At 48.5% G+C, this 22,169-nt stretch overlaps 1 protein-coding gene across 1 annotated transcript; it reads left to right on the top strand.

The window, feature by feature from the left end:
• Positions 1-910: 910 nt before the first annotated feature.
• On the top strand, positions 911-3,778 carry KCNA5 (potassium voltage-gated channel subfamily A member 5). The gene is given in 2 exon segments (XM_010359163.2): positions 911-1,688; positions 1,690-3,778. Coding segments are annotated over 2 exon segments (1,818 nt in total). The 5' UTR covers positions 911-1,160; the 3' UTR covers positions 2,980-3,778.
• The last annotated feature ends 18,391 nt before the right edge of the window (positions 3,779-22,169 follow it).

Genomic DNA, 22,169 nt, shown 5'->3' with positions numbered 1-22,169 from the left:
ATTATTCCACTCTTGGGATTTCTCCAGCCTTGGAGATTGGACAGCCTCCCTGGCTCCCTCTCATAAGCCACCTCCACCCTCAGCCTCCTTCATGGACCTAGATGCAGTTGTTAGCTCCAAGATTCATCAGACAGGATTAGCCCTCACCAGGATTGTAAAAATCTCTTCTCCCCTCCCCTGACGTGGTTTTTGCAAATGGGATTCGTTGGAGAGGGTGGAGGGGTTCTGTTGCATTGAGACCAGACAGCTCATCTCCTGACTAGGCTGCTTGCCTGGGCTGCCACTGGGTCCATACTGGAAACAGGCTAGGGCATGCGAATCCTGCAAGGTTCCAACCCTCTGGTACATTTTTGTGGATCTGCAGGAAGACGGGAAGAGAGATGCTTCTCCATTGATATATGTATTTCAAGGTCCGAAACTACGTGGGCCCCCTCCCTTCTGTAATTCTTCCCAAAGAAATACCGTTATTTCTCCAAAATAAAAAGGACTGGTGTCTCCCGTCTCTGTCTCTCATACTCCGACTCAGCTCAAAGCCTCTTCCCTTTAGCCCAAGGCACTTCGTTCCCCCTGGAGTCCACTCGGCTTCCAGCGGGTTCCCAGGTGAACTGAAATCCAGAGCTATTCTCATCTGGTTGCCCTGGGAATTTCAGCGCTCTCGGTACAACCTGTTCCTCCATCCTCCCCGGTCCTTCCCTCCCTCCGCTGGGCTGCACCCTTCTCAGCCCCTCCTTTCCCTTGCTAGGGGCACCAGCTGCGCCCTTCGGGGAGACACTGGCTGCCACAAGACCCGGGAGGGGAAGCGGGAGGAGGGGGAGGGGAAGCAGGAGGAGGGGGAAGGGAGAGGGGAAGGCGGGGGAGGCGCCGAGGGTGGAGGCCAAGCGCAGCGCAGCCAGAGAGGGACGGCTGAAGGTTGCATCTGCTGGAAGGAGGCTTTTCGGCTGCTTGGTAACGGGCTGCCAGAAGAGAGAGAGGCAGAGAGCAGGGCAGCGGCTTCTTGACGTCAGGGCCAAGCGAGGGGATCGCGCCAGCAACCCCAGCTCGCCCCAGAGAGGGGCCGGCCGACCGCGGGAGCGGAGCCTGACGGGAGGTGCCAGCGGAGCGTGAGTAGGGGGCGCGGGAGCAGATCAGCTGGGGCGCAGCATGCCCGCTGCTCCCGCGCCATGGAGATCGCCCTGGTGCCCCTGGAGAACGGCGGTGCCATGACCGTCAGAGGAGGCAATGAGGCCCGGGCAGGCTGCGGCCAGGCCACAGGGGGAGTGCTCCAGTGTCCCCCGACGGCTGGGCTCAGCGATGGGCCCAAGGAGCCGGCGCCAAAGGGGCGCGGCGCGCAGAGAGACGCGGACCCGGGAGTGCGGCCCTTGCCTCCGCTGCCCAAGGAGCTGCCACAGCCTCGACGGCCGCCTCCCGAGGACGAGGAGGAAGAAGGCGACCCCGGCCTTGGCACGGTGGAGGACCAGGCTCTGGGCACGGCGTCCCTGCACCACCAGCGCGTCCACATCAACATTTCCGGGCTGCGCTTCGAGACGCAGCTGGGCACCCTGGCGCAGTTCCCCAACACCCTCCTGGGCGACCCCGCCAAGCGCCTGCGCTACTTCGACCCCCTGAGGAACGAGTACTTCTTCGACCGCAACCGGCCCAGCTTCGACGGTATCCTCTACTACTATCAGTCCGGGGGCCGCCTGCGGAGGACCGGTCAACGTCTCCCTGGACGTGTTCGCGGACGAGATCCGCTTCTACCAGCTGGGGGACGAGGCCATGGAGCGCTTCCGCGAGGATGAGGGCTTCATTAAAGAAGAGGAGAAGCCCCTGCCCCGCAACGAATTCCAGCGCCAGGTGTGGCTTATCTTCGAGTATCCGGAGAGCTCTGGGTCCGCGCGGGCCATCGCCATCGTCTCGGTCTTGGTCATCCTCATCTCCATCATCACCTTCTGCTTGGAGACCCTGCCCGAGTTCAGGGATGAACGCGAGCTGCTCCGCCACCCGCCAGCGCCCCACCAGCCTCCCGCGCCCGCCCCTGGGGCCAACGGCAGCGGGGTCATGGCCCCGCCCTCTGGCCCTACGGTGGCACCGCTCCTGCCCAGGACCCTGGCCGACCCCTTCTTCATCGTGGAGACCACGTGCGTCATCTGGTTCACCTTCGAGCTGCTCGTGCGCTTCTTCGCCTGCCCCAGCAAGGCAGGGTTCTCCCGGAACATCATGAACATCATCGATGTGGTGGCCATCTTCCCTTACTTCATCACCCTGGGCACCGAGCTGGCAGAGCAGCAGCCAGGGGGCGGAGGAGGCAGCCAGAATGGGCAGCAGGCCATGTCCCTGGCCATCCTCAGAGTCATCCGCCTGGTCCGGGTGTTCCGCATCTTCAAGCTCTCCCGCCACTCCAAGGGGCTGCAGATCCTGGGCAAGACCTTGCAGGCCTCCATGAGGGAGCTGGGGCTGCTCATCTTCTTCCTCTTCATCGGGGTCATCCTCTTCTCCAGTGCCGTCTACTTCGCAGAGGCTGACAACCAGGGGACCCATTTCTCTAGCATCCCTGATGCCTTCTGGTGGGCAGTGGTCACCATGACCACTGTGGGCTATGGGGACATGAGGCCCATCACTGTGGGGGGCAAGATCGTGGGCTCACTGTGTGCCATCGCCGGGGTCCTCACCATTGCCCTGCCTGTGCCCGTCATTGTCTCCAACTTCAACTACTTCTACCACCGGGAGACGGACCACGAGGAGCCGGCAGTCCTTAAGGAAGAGCAGGGCCCTCAGAGTCACGGGCCGGGGCTGGACAGAGGAGTCCAGCAGAAGGTCCAGGAGTCCAGCGGGAGCAGGGGATCCTTCTGCAAGGCTGGGGGGAACCTGGAGAATGCAGACAGTGCCCGAAGGAGCAGCTGCCCCCTAGAGAAGTGTAACGTCAAGGCCAAGAGCAATGTGGACTTGAGGAGGTCCCTTTATGCCCTCTGCCTGGACACCAGCCGGGAAACAGATTTGTAAAAGGAGATTCAGGCAGACTGGTGGCAGTGGGGTAGGGAATGGGAGGCTTGCTGAACATGGATATTTACATTATACCGCAGAGTATTTGAAGTCACACTGTAACCTCAGTCTACCCCTCTCCTTTCACTCCTTTCCTCCCTCCCTCAATCCTCCCATTTTCTCTCTTCTTTCCATGACACCCAAGGGTCACCTATTTTTAAAAAGTACCACATTCCATGACGCAGGAGCTGTTGAAATGGTGAGCGCTGTGAGATGGATGTATTTGTAGCCAGTCTCCTATACCCCGCAGAGGGATAACCCAAACAAAAATGACTCTAAATAGCCCAGATCCCAAGAGATTATGTAACTCCTCCATCCATGTGTTCCAAATTTGCTTTACATATGATTACATTTGTGTATAGGGGAAAATATTATTTTTATGCCTGGTAAGTGGCTTTTTGTACTGTAGTTTAGATAGAGATATTTTGGATATATTTTCAAGATACCTGTTGTATTTATGGAAGAAAGAGTTGTCTGATGTTTTTCTGTGATGCTTATATTAGAGCCAGAGATCTTGGTATGGGCTGTTGTGGTTCCTGTGTCTCCAAGCCTCTGTCTTTTCTGGGATGTGGTATTGGTGCTTTGTGTCTAGGGCAGAGAATGTTCTTGAAGAAAGGCAAATCTGACTTTTTCTGTGCGCCTTAAACAATTCTTGTAACTTTCTTCAAAAAGCATTTTAATGATATTGGAGGAATACTTCTGATAATTTATTCTCTTTATTTTTAATCCCAGGAAATAAAAGGTTACCTTGTTGAGGCAAGTGTTAGTTTTTCTGCAGCTGATATGTTTTCTGACATTTTAAAAAATAGTCTGTCACTGTCTGTTTCTGGTTTTGAAGTCAGAGCAAACACATTGACTGGGGTGAGAGGAAATCTGAAAAGCTCATGATTTGCTTGGCGACGTCTTTGCAGTGCACCCCTTGGTGCCTCATAGACAATGGTGGGTGAACTTTGTCCATGTTGTTTATGGCAGGGACGCCCCTGTGGGATGCTCTCTGAAGCAGTAGTATTAGCCCTTATGGTCAGCTTGGAGTATGGAGGGCACTAAAATGAAAAGGGGGATCAGCCCCCTGATAGTCTTGCTGGGTCTCCCGGCACTGGCTTTCATTCCTTTGTTTGCAGGTTTTAAGCCCTCCTCAGGGTGGCTCTCCGCAGCTCTGAGAAACAAGCCTGATTCTCACAGACATGAAGCAGTCCTGGCAGCCCCAGTGTGCAGTCACAGAAGGACCTGCGCCGGTTGTTCACTGCCCTCCTGGCGTGGCAGAGGAGCACGCAATGTGTTTATGACAACAGCAACAGTGAGAGGCCAAATGGAAGGATTTGCTTGTTCACGTTAAAAGCTGTTTTCTACAGATTGTGGCTTTGCCCCAAGTAATCCCTAAACTCAGAACAAATCCCCTTGTTCCCTTGTCACTGGAAGGCTGTAGCAAAACATTGCAGTGGGCACAACACTAGCTAGCATTTCTCTCTGGGATTAGCTATCTGCTGATAGGAATCCGTGGGGCTCCGGATTCCTGCTGCTGCTTTTTCTGCTGAACAATCCAAAGCTGGGGCTGTTTTACATCCTCACCAGGGCAGGCTAGTGGGCTGGAATCACACCTCCCCCAGGACAGCAGTGGGCTTCATGGCTAGATCTCAGGGTGTGTCCAGGTCTCCCTGTGGGTGAGGGGAGATCTATAAATCAATGGTTGGGAATTGTGGGTTTAAATAAAATGGCCTGCACAGTAAGGAAAGCCAGGGTCTGTGAGTGTCCAGTCGTTTCTAGCCAGAAGCTTTCAACACCAAATCTGAGGAGGAAACAGAAGGATTGTGAAGACAGGGCTCTGTTGATTTTCATTGCATGCTAAGGCAAAGGAAGAAGAACAGAGACACTTTATTTATTTATAATTTACAATCTGCCTAAAAGCAGGGCATCTTGCCAGAGCTCCACTGTACACAGTCTCACCTCCAAGCCCTCTCTGCCTTTAAAGCTAATGTTTGTAGTTTAGCACACACCTAGTGACTGGTATGGGGAAATCACCCCTAAGGCTCCAGCTTTCCTCAGAAACAAGAGATGTCACCACCTTTGACCTGAAGGTTTATTCCCTTAGGCTCAAACAAATACCGAGAGAGAAGCCCCCCAGGGCCTTCCATCTGTCCAGGTGCCTGACAAGATGTTGGTCCAATTAGAATGGACTGCATCTTTAAAATGTCCAGTAAATGGGCATAATCTTATAGAAATCCTCAAGGACAGAGTGGAGGGAATGAGAGAGTGAGGTTCCCTGTATCATTTTTTTGCAGGAGGAAGGGAGATTGTGAAGCAGATTTCCTAAAGGGACCAGAGTGGTTCCAGAGGGAATCCTGGAATCCAGCATCTCAGTCCCCTGTTGTAGCCTTCGATCCTGGGGACCAGTGACGTGCGAGATCTGTCACGGACCATTGGTCGGGGGAGGTGGGGGGACCCACCAGGCAGTTCAGAGTATTTCCATCTCCCCATATTCTCAGTGCACCCATTGCTATGATTCTGGAAACAGCCTCCACTATTGCACTGCAGCCATCCTGCTTTGCCTTTTGATGTAATTAGCAAGGAAGAGCTCTGAGAGTCAAGACTTTTCTCCAGGCTACCTGAGGTAAGCAGCCCTTTCCTGTCCCCTCCCACCCTTCCCTGCTTCTCTGCTGTTATTGATTTCCATAGCCTTTATCTTCCTGAGAAGATTAAATCAAGGAGCCTCTGCCAAGCCTTTTATCCAGATGTTGCTTCTTGGTTCCCATGGGAGGAAACCACCCCTGCGTTTATAATCTACCAGCTTCAGCAACCAAGGCCCAGAAAGCAGGTTGCCTTTGGATATAAAGACAGCAAAACATCGGGCTCCCTCTTTTTTACTGCCTACTTTTCTTCTCCTGCCTAAATGCTTGCTAAACCTTAGGTAATTACAGGTTCAGGAAAACAAACAAACAAAAAAAAAGATTCACATGCTTTAAAAGTCTCAGTTCCTTGTCTTGCCCTGCTGGGGACGTGCCCTAGATGAGAGAACGAAACAGACAAGGAGCCCCAGCGGAGTTTTTCCATAGAGTTGGGATTTGTGTTATTTTCATGTGAATGATGAAAGGGCTCCCAGGCTTGGGATGACACAGAGTGTTTCTCTTGGTGCAGGGACACTTTTCTCCAAGTACCCTCCAGAAGCGGCAGATGTGTGCACAGTGGAGATTGAGCCTGGTTGAGGGACAAGCGTTCTTCTCTCTTTTGACCTCAGTGGCACAGATCTACTCAGCAGCTACTCTGGGCCCGGCACTCTCCTGCGCATGGAAGGGCATACTGGGAAAAATACTAGGATGTCGTTCCTGCCTTCATAGAGCTGAAGTCTCACAGGAGAAACAGTCAGTGTAAAGCAAAAGCAAGTCATGCAAGATGATGTGTGTCCAAGTACCTCGTAGGGGGTTCCGAAATGGAGCGATGCGGGACAGAAGTGGGAGTGAGAGAATCAGTGAGGATGAGGGTAGAAGAGAAAAGCTGCTGCAGGCCTTGCAGTGAGGCCGGGAAGAAAGAAGGGCACGCCGGATGAGGGCAGGGAGGCTGCTGCAGGCCTTGCAGTGAGGCCGGGAAGAGAGAAGGGCACGCCGGATGAGGGCAGGGAGGGCAGTGGCCCAGAGGAGAACCGCTGCTCTGTCCCTTCAGTGGTGGGAGCTCCAATGTTACCAGTAGCTGGGGGATGCGGCAATTGTTCAGGGGAGGGGTTGGCAACATTTCTGAAATGAGCCAGAAAGTAAATATTCTAGGCTTTGTCGGCCAAGAGGCAAAATGGAGGCTACTGTGTAGCTACTTATATAACCGTATACAATGGAATCTTTTAAAAATGTGAACACTAGCCTCAGCTCCAGAGCTGTACATCCCTGTCATATCAGTTCATCAGTTTATCAGTCACACAGAGGCTGCCTCCTGGGTATCCAGTCATGCCTGTGAAGCCCTGATCTGTCTCCCCGATTTGATTTTGCTCAGTTCAACTTGCCTTTATTGCAAATGCCAATCTTTGGTTTGGGGAGGAGGTCACATGCTGGCATTTCCTAGCCCATGGTACATCTCAGAAGAAAGATTCAGCTTGCTTCTACTGCCTCGTAAAAATTGGATTTTTCCTATGTGTCTGTGGGACAGGCTGCTCTATTTTCAGGGAGGAGGAAGAAGATGCCAAACTGGAAATTCTGCCTAGGACACCGGCCAGTGGGTTTTCCCTGAGTTGTTGGTCAAATGGACCCCCACCACCAGAGCATGGGCCTCCTTCTGCTGCTGGCCTTAGTCTTTTTCTGGAGGGGGCATTTCAACTGCCCCACCTCCCTTAGCTGGTTCTTCTCATGTAGGCCCTAGGCTGGGTGGCCTCTGTGTGCACATGGTGTGTGTATGGTATGCACAGATATAGCGGTATCTACTCATGTAGCAGTGTGCATGGGTCTGGGGTCAGGGTGACCCAGCCTGGAGTGACTCAACTCCAGACCACAGGCCTCCAGACAGAGAAAGATGCTTATTATCTTCTCTTTTACTTGTCATTTATTTTCCAGTGTCAAATTTCCCTCCAAGGGATGTTTCCGCTAGAAGGAACCTTACAAATAATCTGGTCTGTCCTGTTCATTTTACAGAACAGCAAAGCAAGGCTCAGAGAGAAGAGGTAACTCACCCAAGGTGCCGCCTCCAATTAAGGCAGGTTTGGCATTGTTTTCCCTGACTCCGAGGCTTGATTTCTCTCAGTAATTCCACTCCATGTCTTCTGCATGAAAGCCTCTCAGTCATCATTCAGCTGCCCTACCTACCCTGCTTCCTGAGGCACATCCCTGCCATGTCAGTTTATCTGTATCCAAGCTGCCTTTGAAGCCCTGATTTGCCTCCTCTGATTTGATTTTACTAATTTCAACTTGTGTTTATTTCAAATTTCCAGGCAGTGTAGGCAATGGAAATATGGCACAGTAACGAACAGGGCCCTCTAAAGAGGCATCTCACTGTCTAACGGGGAAAATGGTAACATGGCAAACCCAGCATCCTTAGTACTACCATTCATTCATTTGTTCAATCATTTAACAGATATTTACTATGAGGCAGGCACCGTGCTAGACTCTGAGAAAACCAGCAAGAGGTCTTCCCTGATAGGATTTCCAGTCTAGTGGGGAGGATCAAAAATCAAGTAAGTATGAAGAGATGATTTCCAAATTGAGGAAATGAGCAATGTCAGTTACGTTTGGGGGACAGATGTGCTACTTAGAGAGATGCATGGCTACAGAAGAGGGGACATTTGAGTGAAGCAGAAGAAGACATAAAAAGAGACAATGAGTCGGGGGCAGTGGTGCTGGGACTATAGGGACTTTTGTTGGGAGCCTAGGTTTTCCGGAGCAGAGGGTGGAGGCCTCAGACAGAGCTGGGAGCTGGGGAAAGCCAGGTACAACTGGAGTGCTTTGGGCAGGATTTTCAATCCCAGTGCCAGCCCTGGCCCCTCACCACCAAGAAGCAGGAAGATAGCCCTGCCACTGCAGGCGGCACATCCAAAGAGATGCAGCTGGACCACATCACTAAGGGAGACACAGCGTAAGTTTCTGCCAAAAGGCAAGCAGCAGGTTTAAATCTGATTTTTTTTCTTTCATTTAAGGGGGTAGTCAAAGGCCCTCAGATACCCTTGGCTTGTTTTACCAGCTAGCAGCACACCCCAGTGGATGCTGGGTCTGTGCCGAAAAGCAGATACAAACAATCTGGGGATCCTGGAGGAGGCAGGTCCCAAGGTGAGGGGAGGGGTACAGAGGGAACAAGGAGTCCTAGAGACCTAGAGTTCCTCAAAACTATTCTAACAGGAACAGGAACCGAAAAATCTAAGAGAGGATGTGGTGGGGCCAAGAAGAGAGCATCAGGAAAACCAAACATCTGTGTGCAAAAAATGTCATTTCTCAGAAATTCACAATGAAAGCTTCACTTACACCTGGATGGTGAACTTGATTGGGACCCTTACAAGCATGCTCATTTATGTTTCAGACTGGAGTGTTCTGGAAGACACTGGAGTTTCCCCTTTTATCCTGCACATGCTACTCTCTCCTTCCAGCAACTCTCTGGTGGGCATGGGATTTTTCCCTTCCTGTAACTCTGCCTTTGGGAGAAGTGGTGAGATGTGGATTGTGCAGGAGCTGGACATCAGTGCTAACTGTCGAAGGGGCTTACTCTGTGCCCCTTCCTCTCATTTTGCTCTCTGTAACCTCTTGTGCATGACATTGTATGCACTGAAGATGTCACTTCTGCCTCCTACAGGAGTCTCAAGTCTCAGAACAAGCCCGTCAATCCTAGGTGGTGTGATGGGGATAGAAATGAGACAGATTCCACCCTCAGGAAACTCGCTGACTGATGTGGGCATGCTACACCTGCCTGTATACGGAGCCACACATATAAAGATCAAGGACAAAAATCTAAAGAACCAGCTTTAAATGCCCCAGAGAAATATAATTGCACTTAATGGTTTTGGGGATTGATCTAAGCCCGGCGCAGTTATTTGAGCCAGGATTCCTGAAAGAGGGGACTTTCAGAAGCAGTGTGAAAGAAGGGTCACATAGAAATCTGTGTCTTTATTACTGTAGGGCTTCCCCATCCTCCTGCCCCACGAACCCTCCTCTCAACTCCCCAGGCCTCTCATGTCGATGGTCACTCTGTCCCTTAAACTGGTTATTGCCTAGGCTGCAAGCTGGCCTGCTCAGCAGATCCTGTCTCGTCACTCACTGTGGCCCTCTTGGCTCATGGCCTTTGACGCAGATTGAGCTCATGTGCTGCAATATAGTAAGAGATCAATAATGATCTGTTGAATCTCGAGTTTACATTTTTTAAAAAACAAGCTTTGCTCCCTTTTTTCTTATGTCTTTGGTTCTATAGTAATTGGTCTTCTGGAACCAGGCTACTTTTAGGAGCCTTCAGCTTTATTATTTGGTAATTCTGTGAATTGTGTTCCAATATAAGACCTACTCTTAGGAATTTCTGAATAATGGGACCCTATTGCAATTGTAACGTTTATTATAAATTTCCAAATCACTGCCATTCTAAAACTGAGGATTTATACAGCAGCTTTGCTCCAGAGTCCAAACAGCTGCCCCTTAGTCATGTTTTATAAACAACTGAGATTACTCAAACCTGAACTGTAGCTCTCAGTAATCCATGCCAATTACAGGGAATGTACCCAAGACACCAATGCACGTTTGTTTGCTTTCTTCCCCAGCAGATTAAACTTTTCATTACTGCAATCACTTGCATTTTTAAAAATGGGTATCACTTAGGCCAATTGAGGAAGGTGGTCCCAATTACACTTAGGTGACCAAGGCATCCAGTTACAATGATGTATTCTCAGCGATACCCGACTTGGACAATTGAGTTTTGCTTGTGCGTTTGGTCCTCTACTATAGTCTCTCTGTAGTTTCATGTTATTCCTATTTATGTTCTTCTCTGGTTGTGGTGAAGCTACCTATCAACTCTACATCATCAGGACACCAGCTTTGAATTGACATCTAGGACGGCTGATGGCAAACATGAAATCCACGTGGACTTTCTGCTTCCCTTTCACTGCAACCTCCAGTCTACCCTACACCTGAATTCAGATTCATCTCTCCAGGACACCACTCCTGTCATCACGCCATGCCAGGCTTCCTGAATAGAATCATTTCAGTCCCTTTAGTTTGACCTTTTTTTTTTTTTTTTTTGAGACGGAGTCTTGCTCTGTAGCCCAGGCTGGAGTGCAGTGGCGTGATCTCAGCTCACTGCAACCTCCGCCTCCCAGGTTCAAGCAATTCTTCTATCTCAGCCTCCCGAGTAGCTGGAACTACACGCGCCCACCACCATGCCTGGCTAATTGTCTTATATTTTTAGTAGAGACAGAGTTTCACCATATTGGTCAGGCTGGTCTTGAACTCCTGACCTCAGGTGATCCACCCATCTCAGTCCTCCTTAATGTGATGCCAAATATATCTTCTCCTCAAAGAAACTATCCTTAGTCCCTCTCGTCCAGTGCCATTTCTCCTTTTCTGGCACTTCTATCACAAATGTATTCTGCCTCAACTGTGGTTGGTTGTTTTTCTACTTCTACTTCTCCACCCTTCCTTGAGAGCAGATCAGAGCTCATCATCTTCCTATTTATATCCCAGTGCCTAGAGTTGGGCTGTAGCAGTAGCAGGTACCCAGTAAGACTTTCTGGACTGAATTGCCTCCTCTTCTGACTGAAAATACAATCACTTCTGTGCCTCCTATGTCAAATGCGGTTGTTAAACAGTTGATACAGACACTCCTTGGCATCCAGGAAGTTGCAGGAGCAAGGTCTTTATTTGGTGGTTCCCTTTGCTCTGCCTTGACTCACCATGTGTGCAGTCCAGGTGGATGATAACATTTAATGTGAGCTGGACTCCTAGAATTAAAAAGAAAGATAACTCTATGGACAGGGATTCACGGGAGTGTTTCAGAGACCAGGCAGAACTATAAGGTGAGAATGAAAGAGAGGATAGGCTGAGGGATAGAGCTAGAATATTGGACATGTTCATACTCTGGGTAAAAAACAAAAAATGTTGATGAGAGTTAGAGTGACCATGTGTCTCATCTGCCAAGGACAATCAGGTATACCTGTTGTTAAACAATGACTTTTTTTTTTTTTTTTTTTTTTTTTGAGACAGAGTCTTGCTCTGTCGCCCAGGCTGGAGTGCAGTGGCATGATCTTGGCTCACTGCAACTTCCGCCTCCCGGGTTCACACCATTCTCCTGCTTCAGCCTCCCGAGTAACTGGGACTACAGGTGCCCGCCACCTCGCCCGGCTAATTTTCTGTATTTTTTAGTGGAGACGGGGTTTCACTGTGTTAGCCAGGATGGTGTTGATCTCCAGACCTCGTGATCCGCCCACCTTAAGCTTCCAAAGTTCTGGGATTACAGCTGTGAAACAATGAAGTTTTATTGATTATTTATGACACTTCATCCCTTCTTCTCCCAAAATGTCCCAGTTTGGAAGATGAATGAAAGGGTCACCCGAGAGGAAGTAGTGCATAGTAAGGGCGGTATTAGTTTCTCTTTCCATTATTCTCTGCTGTCATTTTCATAGGGGAGCCCTGGGCGGCCAGGTTAGTCAACAATAATACCAGAGGCAAGTGGTGCCTGCAGTGCCGAGGTCAACCAGGCCACCACGCATATTCTGAGCTTTCATGTGCCAGAGGCTATGCTAGATGCTGGGATTTAAGCATAAATATGACATTAGGGGGCCCTGTGTGGCCTTTGATTAGGGTTCTCAACGCCAATCCAATAAAACACACTCTTCCAATCTTCAGCCCAGGACTGGGTATATCTGTAGAAGGCCTAAGCACTGAAAATAATATGCTCCTCCATACACAGCACAAAAATGAAAACAATACCATCCAAAACGTGAATTAAGAAAATCCCTGAAAGTTCTAGTATTTCCCTTAGTGCTTTTATTAAAATATCATATGTCAAGTTATTTCAAAAAAAATTTGATACCCTGTTTAGCTGGTGCCCTTAGCTCAGGTTTACCGAGGTCCAGTCAGGCCTCACCCAACATCCCCAATCCCCTGCAGTCAGCAAGGGGTTCCTCCACTGAGCTCTCTTGACCACATCACTGGGCCCAATCATGGGTAAAGTAGTTCTATCTGGGTGGCATTTTGGAGTGAGAAATTGGTTCCAGATGTTGACAGCTGGTGGCTACCAGGGCAGACCTAAGGCCTTTGTTCTGCAGCAATTTTTTTTTTTTTTTTTTTTTTTTTTTTTTTTTTTTGAGACGGAGTCTTGCTCTGTCACCCAGGCTGCAGTGCAGTGGTGTGATCTTGGTTCACTGAAACCTCTGTCTCCCGGGTTCAAGCAATTCTCCTGCCTCAGCCTCCTGTGAGTAACTGGAATTCCAGGCACCCGCCACCACGCCTGGCTAATTTTTGTATTTTTGGTAGAGATGGGGTTTCACCATGTGGGCCAGGCTGATTTTGAACTCCTGACCCCACGTGATCCTCCTCCTTTGGCCTCCCAAAGTGATCACAGGCTTGAACCACTGCACCCGGCCACTGTTCTGCAACTTCGAAGGGGGCTGCTCTGACCCCACCCCGAGAGGGATCTGGTTGGTTGACTCTTTTCTGAGAAAACACTGAGAAGGCAAAGCTGAGGATTAAATGATCTCTGCTGCTCATTAGTGATCACCCGTCACTGATGCTGGGCATGGCCACCCTTAGGCTGTAGGCTGCAGGGTTGATTTAGTGTGAACACTATATTTCTGGGATAGAAGAGATTGGCCTGAAATAGAAACAATGATATGGTCCTTTTGAAAAATGTACATTAAAGATACTGTTGAATTGTATCATAAAGAGCATGTGAAGAAACCATAAATTTATTATACTTTTTAAGCAAACGTATGTTTATGGGCTTTCAGGCATATAAATAAATAAATGTTCAAAGGATTCAACTTGGAGAAGGTCATCTTGGAGAAGGTGATCAGGAAATGTTGTCATTGCTTCAAACATTTGGAATTCTCTTTGGGAAGACATTCAAGTTCTGTTTTTGGAGATGACAAATATCCTCTTTTCAAATGAAAAGTTCCCATTGAACTTTAAAGGGCTAATTGTCACTCACACTTGAGTGTGAATTAGTTAAATCAAATGCAACTAATTATAATCTGACAGCCTAGGAAATGGGAGTTTAAGCAGAGGAAAGCGAGGTAAGGGGAGCTTGGAAGTGAATGTTGGACAACAGAGAGGGATAAAGAATTTGGCAGAGTAGAAAACAGGGCCTCCGGAGAGCAGCTGCAGAGTGAGGAGGGAGAGGACAGAAAGCTGGGAAAAGGGGCCGAGATGGAAGAGAGAATTGGGAAGACGTAAGGAGGAGCCTCGGGGCTGGTGCGGGAAGCGGCATGGAGTCAGTCCAGCATTTTAGTTAGGTGAGTGAGGCTTGAAGGCAGGTAGATCTGAGTTCGAATTTTGATTTGTCATTTATTAGCTATGTGACCAAATGCAAGTGATAGCTTTCTAAGCAACCTGCCATAAAATAGTTTTGTGCAACTATGAAATAGAGATAATAATGAGGCCTTCTTTCAGAGTTGTCATGGGGCAAATGTAATAAACGACATAAAGTTTGTCAGAAAGGAAGCCCTCAGTAAAGGTCAGTTGCTGTCATCACTGTATAAAGGTTCAGGAGAAAGCCTAGAGCAAGCTCTACCCCTTAGTTCAACACTGTTTATCATGGGTGCTGTCCTAGAGCTGTAAGACATAAAAAGATGAATGAGAGGGGATTATTTGCCCACAATATACTAAACAGCACAAACTAAGTGCACGTGTAACCCAGTGATATAGAAATCAGGAAGGAAGTGCAAAGTTCGGGTCCTCAGGAGAAGGTGAGGGTCAGTTATGACGGGTGCCCTCAAAAGAGCCTTTCCCATGTATGAGGCTGTGTCTGAGATGGGTGTGGAGGGATGGAGGAGGGCTGCACAGCTGGGGAACTGCAGAGGGAAGTCCTCGAGAAGCAATCCATTTGAGCGAAGGTGCGGAGATGAGGACACCCAGGTTTGTGAGGGGACCCTTTTGTGCTGTGCAGTGGGAATAGAGCCGTCCTGAACAGGACATGTGGGGCCCTGAATGCGATGGTGCCCTCTCACTGCATCTCAGCGTGAGCTTCATCTCCAACATGGATCTGAGAACTGGGCTTATTCCTGTTCACCGCAGCACAGTGTACAGCATTTGTCAATATTAAAATGAACTTATAGTGATTAAGAAACAATTTTAAAAATCTGCCATTTCAAAAGTTTCTCTCCAGATGAGCTACCCAGAATAGCAAGTGCTGTTTCTTTTACTGCTTGATTTGCCCAACCTCAGAAATCAAATCCTTCAGGGATTGGTTCTTATCTGAGACAAGTAGCCATATTTGATTGGATAATGAAAAAAGTGTGAACATGAGGGGCTGGGAATAGTGGCTCACACCTGCGCCCCAGAGCTTTGGGAGGCTGAAGTGGGAGGATCACATGAGACCTGGAGTTTGAGACCAGCCTGGGCAGCATAGTGAGACTCCATTTCTACAAACAAATAAATCAGCCAGGTGTGGTGTCGCATGCCTGTATCTCTAACTAATCAGAAGGCTGAGGTGGGAGGATCACTTGAGCCCATGGGTTCAAGATGGCAGTGAGCCATGATCACACCACTGCACTCCAGCTTGGGTGACAGGAGAACCCAACTCTAAGTTAAAAAAACAAGGTGTGAACATTTGGGTATAGCGACATACCAGATAAAATTTAACATATAGATTCCAACAACCTAAGGCCTGAAATAGCTTCCACCTCTGTATCCCTCCTAGAAACTTACGAGACCTAAGATCAAGGAGGAAGGAACATTCGGGCTTGCACACAGTACAGCATAGGAGTTGAGACCAGGTAGTTTGGAAATATAGTGCTTGGATTTGAATCCAGGCTCTGCTTCTCTTTTTCTGTGAATACCTGTTTGTATCTGTCACGTAGGGATAATAGCACCTTCCTCATATGGTGGTCATGAGAATCAAAAGAATAGTGCATAGCAAGGACATTGGTTGGTATGTAGAAAATTGTGAATAATGCCACTCATCAGTATCATTCATCGTTCACCATCTGCTATGTATCCGGCACTGTGCTTGGTGCTATGAATATAGCCCTTGACCAAGAGACACAGAAAGCTTCAGAGGCAGCAGCCCTGTATTCATCCCCATGTCCTTTGAGTTTCTGTAGGGTTTATGGGCAGGCCCTCTCCTGAAGGGAGTTTGTCTCTTCTCTTCTATCTCACCACTTTTGACAGGCTGTCGACGCCACCTCTTCAGAAGACTTTCTCTGGCCTCCACGTCCGGATCTCATTACCCTGCTATCTCATCACCCCCTATCTCATTACCCTACTTTCTTCATAGCACTTACTGTTCTCTGAATTTGTATTCTTTGTTTACTTGCATATTGCCTTGTTCTCCTCCTACTAAAATGCAAGCTCCATGAGAACCAGGACGTTGCCTGGCTCATTCGCCCTCTGTATTCCAGGCACACAGTGGTGTGTAATAAATACTTGTTGACTAACTCACTACTAAATGAAAGAAAGCCATTAGAAGTTGGTTTGGGGATGCTGCAGATCTGACAAAACCACTCGATTTTAAGTGGCTCCTTGCAGACAGAGGCCACGTTTTCTTCTGTTGTCTTTCTTAGTTGCCCACCAGGTTCTGCACACCCAGGGCAGCATGATAAACACTTGTTAGTGGACGGGCTGAATCAATCAGAACAGAGAGGAGGTTTACCTGGATGGAGGAAAGGAAGCAATGAGATGATGGGTCTTGAGGACAGAAAAAGGCATAGAAAATTGTTTTCAGTGCAGGGGAGGTATTATGATTGTGGTAGGGTAGGGGTAAGTAGATTTATAGTCATTTTTACGGTTGATAAGTTTAAAAATATGGCCCATGAGCTTACACAAGAAAGCTGGAGGTTTTACAATTTTCCATTGCTTTGAGAGAGAGGTAACTTCCATATACACTGGCATTCACCCCTTGGGCCTACGTGACATTTACGAGTCATTTATCAGCACTGAACTCCCAAGAGCTTGCTTCTCTGCCATTCTCCAAGATGTTGGCTGACATCCCCTGACAGGAGAAGCAGGGATATGTTTTGACAGCCGAGTGGTTTCTTTAGCAAGCTGCTGGTGTTCTCAGGCAGCTCAGTGGAGAGAGCTTTGGCTTTCGGATCAGGACTGAACCTCTCCGGGGGTTCCCCTTGCAGATGTGCACACTGACTTCATCCCAAGGCTGTTATTTGGATTCGTCTCTGAGCTCTGTGAAGCTGGCTTGTCAACTGAGTGCAAAGCAGGTCTCAGGCCTCATCACTTTCCATTTTTCTGCTTAAGAAAATCTAGTGAACTTGTGGCACAAATACCTAGAGACCCCAGAAAAATATCTCGTGAGCCCCTTTTGAGAAGCAGAAGTGAGCAAAATTCTATAGGGGAGGGAGGATACAGTGAAACACCAAGAGTCAAACTGGTGAGTCAGTCCCTACACAGATGAGGAGATTTAAGAATTCCACGTAGTAGGTATGACTGGCACTGCTAGCTACCACTTGCTGAGCATCTACTGTGTGCCATACATTGTGGTAGACACTTTATATGCATTATCCCCAATCCCTGGAATGGTGTGCCAGGTTGTAGAGCCACTGAAATTCAGAGAGGATGATGTAGTAGCTAGTAGCCGGCACAGCTGGGTTCGAACGCATGTTCTCTGCCTCCAGACTGTGTCTTTTTCCACCCAGCCAGCCAGTCAGGGCTGGACACGGAGGAGCAGAAATCTGTATTGGTGGATTGTCCAGGCAGAGCAATGAAGCATTTGTGTAGGTGGAGAGGAGGGACCTGGGCAGAGGGAGTACAGCTGGGTAGCAGGAAGGAGAAATCACAGCTGCAGAAGCCTGGTGAGGAGCAGACGGGAAGCAAACTGGGAAGAGAGGGAGGGGCTGTTGTTGCTTGAGCAGAAGGTTGGCAAGCATGTGAGACGGTTTGTGGGAATTTTGTGAGCCAAATTTGGGAAGGCAAGTTGAGGCAGGCTGTGGTAAGCTTTGAATAAACTGAAGAATTTTGAACCGATGCTATACTTTAGGTGAAGACAGCTGTGGAGGTCTCATGAGAATTAAGAGCAGACATGGTGGCTCCTGCCTGTAATCCAAATGCTTTGGGAGGCTGGGGCAGGAGGATAGCTTGAGGCCAGAAGATTGACACTGACCTGGGCGACATAGCATGACCCTATCTGTCTAAAAAGTGGAAAACTTAGTCAAGCATGGTGCCTTGCACCTGTTGTGCCAGCTAATGCAAAGGATGAGAGGATCTCTTGTGCCCAGAAGATCAAGACTGCAGTGAGCTGTGATAGCACCACCGCACTCTAGTCTGGACGACAGAGGGAGACCCCATCTCTAAAAAATGGGAAAAAAAGCAGAGGGGAATTAACATAGTGAAAGTGGTATTTTAGGAAGGCTGGTGAGAATGGCATGTGGGAGAGCTGAGGCAGGGAAACCAGAGACAAGGTTTTGCCATGGTGGAGGCAGGAGGCTCCCACTTCCCCATCTGCTGCTCTGCCTGAGAAAGACTTCCGCTCCTCTCTGCTCACCTCCATTTCTGCACAGCTGCTGATGTTCCCCACAAATAGGCCTTCCGAGTGCTCTATCCAGCTCCTGCTAGCCTGTGGCCTGACTCCTCCACGCCAGGGGGCCACGACTGTGTCCAGGGTTACCTGGAAGCACTGGACCCCAGCAGATCCAAACAAGCACATTGTCATAGCCGGAAGGAAGCCTGCCAATGTGCTGCCATCACAAGGAGGTGCAAATATTTTGCTCTCTTACTATAAATGCTGCTGGTGATTCTAGAAACAACTTGGATGTTTTAGGTCATAATTTATTTCTCCTGTCCCATTCTGGGAAGGATGGGAAGATGTTGCCTCTTGTTTAAAATGGGAGACCCAAATTACATACTCCATAATACCATGCTTATCTTTTGCGGGAAATTCACATGCTCGTGAAGGGCAGTGAGATGTTGTGATATTTTTTTCCTCTGTGAGGTAGTTAGGACTCCCAGAAAAGGAAAGGTTACTTTTACCAGGAGAGAGGGTGACAGCTCCCTCAACCCCAGCCCCAGGTGACACACCTTTGCCAGATGGGAGTGTGTATGGGCATGGGGAGTGAGATGGGACGAGGGCTCTGGGGTGTCTGCTGTCCTGTCATCTCCACATCTGAGGGATGGCTTCAGCCTCTGGAAGCTGTGTCCGTTGGATCTGATAATATGGGATGATCTCAGGAGTTTATCCAACCAGACAACCACAGAATGAGAGACTGTCAGAGTTGGAAGGGGTCTCAGAGTCCAACAAGGGCAGTGTTCTCAAATTTCAGGATGTGTAAAAATCACCTGGGATGCTTCCAGAAATCGAACTTACTAGGCCCTCTACCCAGATCTTCTAGCTTATTGGATCTCAGGAGTCTGCATTTTTAGTTGGACCTCTTCATTGGAAGCACTAATGATTCTTGTCTGATTAAGCTCAGCAGGCAGAATTGCTCCTGGGACAGTAGATTTTTTTTTTTTTTTTTTTCTTGAGACAGAGTCTTGCTCTGTCACTCAGGCTGGAGTGCAGTGGTGCAATCTTGGCTCACTGCAACTTCCGCCCCCTGGATTCAAGCAATTCTCCTGTCTCGGCCTCCTGAGTAGCTTGGATTACAGGCGTACACCACCACGCCTGGCTAATTTTTGTATTTTTAGTAGAGATGGGGTTTCACCATGTTGGTCATGCTGGTCTCAAACTCCTGACCTTGCTATCCACCCGCCTCGGCCTCCCAAAGGGCTGGGATTACAGGCATGAGCCTCTGTGCCCGGCCCTGGGACAGTAGATTTTTGCAAAGCAAAGAAGGAGTTGGAATTACATCCTGGTGAGGGTCATCTGGTCCATCTGAGTGCTAAGATCCAGCTCCCTATGGGGCCTTAGGGTGGCACTCACACACTCTGCACCCCTTCAGAAGGATTTTCCCTTACACCCCTTCCTGGAATATCCATGCCACCATCCTTACAATTTTGGCCTTTCTAGGTCCTTGACTATGGAGTGAAAATATTGACAACTTTCTATTATTTTATGGAGGCTCTTATTTCAGATTATCTCCCTTTTTAAGAAAAATGGATAGCCATTTGTCTATTGCTGGAGGTGATAATTTTCAATCATTTTAATTATACCTAACACATATACAGTGTTACTATGTACTATTGTATATTCCTCCCTTGTCATAATGCTGGAAAATTGATGCCCTATTATGATTCCCATTTTACAGATGAAGAAGCTGGAACCCAGAGAGGTTAAGTGACTTGTCCAAGTTATCTTGCAAGTCATGAATTACCTGGGATTAAAGCTTAGGCATTCTGGCTGCAAAGTTTGTGCTCTTCTAACCACTGTATTTCACCTGAATTCTTCTTTGGACAGGTTCTGAGTCTACGAACTGACTCAAGTGTGACATGTTAGACCTTTGGAGAGTATCTTCCCTCACTAAAATAGACTTACTGGGATCTCCACTTAATATCTTTTGGTCCTACACACCTAAGATGACTTCTCCACTGCCAAAGGTCCCCATCGTTTATGTTCTGATTGCTTCAACAATCTCATTGTCTCTAATTATAAGGTCACTATCTGTAGGTATAGCCAAATCCTTTCTTAACACTTATACTGCAGTTAGAAAATTGTGTTTGTCTTAACTCTCAAAATTGCCTCCTAGGATAAGTGTAAGGCATAGAACCTTTCCTCTATCTTACAAAAGACAAAATTAAAACTTCTTCCTTGGTTACCCATAATCTGCAAGCAAACTGTAGTTACCTAATATTTGTTGAGCATTTATATTTGCCAGGGACTGTTTGAAGTGTGTGGTTTTGTTTTGTTTCGTTTTTGTAGAGACAGAGTTTCACTATGTTGCCCAGGCTGGTCTCGAACCCCTGGGCTTAAGTGACCTACTTGCCTTGGCCTCCCAAAGTGCTGGAATTACAGGTGTGAACCACCGTACTAGCCTTAAGTATTTTCTGTGTACTATCTCATTCATTCCTCAAAACAATCAGGGGGTAGTACTACTATTATTGCCATTTGGAACTATAAATGAGGCAGGAGAAAGATATTTTGCCTGAGGTCTCATAGGAAGTAAATTGTAAAACCAGGATGTACTACCAGACAGTCCAGCTCCAGAGCTATCTCTGAGCTAATCCTTCTTGCCATAGCTTAAGCTTATTCCCTCATGCTGTGTCAGCAGAGAAGATTAATTCATCCATTGAGCAAATATTTATTGAATGCCTACTCTTTGCCAGGTGAAGGAAAACTGGACAGTCTCTGACTTCCTGTAGCTGAGTCTAATGGAGGAGAGAGACACTGATCAAATAGTCCTGTAAACCGATGTGAAATCGCACGTGTGAAAAAGTACTGAAGGGGATGTCTATGGTGCCTGAAAGTGACGGCTTACCTTGTCAGGTGTGTTGGAGATAGACACCTGGAACTACAAGGCCCCTTATGCCAAGAGCCTGCAAGCCTATCTGTGGTCACTACTGCTAGGGACCTTAAGACCTAACTCTAGCTTTGAAGGTCTTGGGGTGAAAGAAGAATAGGAGAAGCAGGACATTGTGTTATGAAACCCTCTAGGCAGCTTCTCTTCTTCCCTCTCTAACCGGCTCATTTTTCCAGCCCTGAATGGACCCCTTGAGCCCTTGAGAAGAGTTAAATAGCTGACTCTATAGAGAACATCCTGAACGCTTACTTTTTCCCAGTGTGGGAACTCAGCACCAGACCCTCTGAGGTTGAAGAAAGTTCGCAAAGCGAATCAACCGCATCAGATCTGCTGGGAGAGGAATGGGGGTCAGCATGCAGATTTCAGGGGAGAGGAGGATGGAGGCTCCGTGGGAGCTGGAGTCCTAGTGGCACATCCTAAAGAGGCAGACAAGGCCCTTCTACGTTTGGCTGGAGTGCCTTCTGTGATGAAGTGAGGGGCAAGCTTAGGGCCCCCAGAGGGCACACTGCCTCTCTAGATTGCTGTGAGCATCACCGTAGAGATTCAGGGGAGAGCTTTGGAAACTCGGGGGCTACACAGGTGATTTCCGAAGTGTTTGGCAATCTGGCTGTACTGTGTTCATTGCGGAGAGAAGGAAGACGACTTCTTTATCACCTCGGAAAGAGACTTGATGATGAAGGGTTTCCACCCAGGTCTTTCAGTCCTTTTGCCCCAGCTCAACCGCGATCCCAGATATTTACTAATACCTGAGAAACAACCCAGAAAATAGAAAGATTGCATTCACTTAGAGCCAATTTAGGAAAGGAGGCCGGTCCACCCAACCAAAGATTTATCAGAAGGGGCAAAAGGAGAAGCAGAGGGAAGGAAAACAGAAGATGACAGTGACAGAAGAGAGGAATAGACCTTGAACCCTTCGGGAAAGGAGTCGAGAGGTACCTGTGGGGTCATTGCCTTAAAGGTTGCTCACGGTCCCCACAGTTCAGTGGCGGGCTACTTTGCCAAGTCGAGAGTGTGAGATAATGTGTAGCACAGGTCGTCAGCCTCTCCAACATCAAGGCCTGGACTGATAACATAGGCAGGACGCCAGGAGCTCAGGGCTGAGCAGATAGCTGGCCTCCAGCTTATCCTGCCTGCAGGATGGCATTTTCTTCTG

Source organism: Rhinopithecus roxellana, chromosome 10 (assembly GCF_007565055.1).
Source record: "Rhinopithecus roxellana isolate Shanxi Qingling chromosome 10, ASM756505v1, whole genome shotgun sequence".
NCBI lineage: Eukaryota > Metazoa > Chordata > Mammalia > Primates > Cercopithecidae > Rhinopithecus > Rhinopithecus roxellana.
The sequence above is the reverse complement of the archived record's forward strand: the minus strand, read 5'-3'. Positions and strand labels throughout refer to the sequence as shown.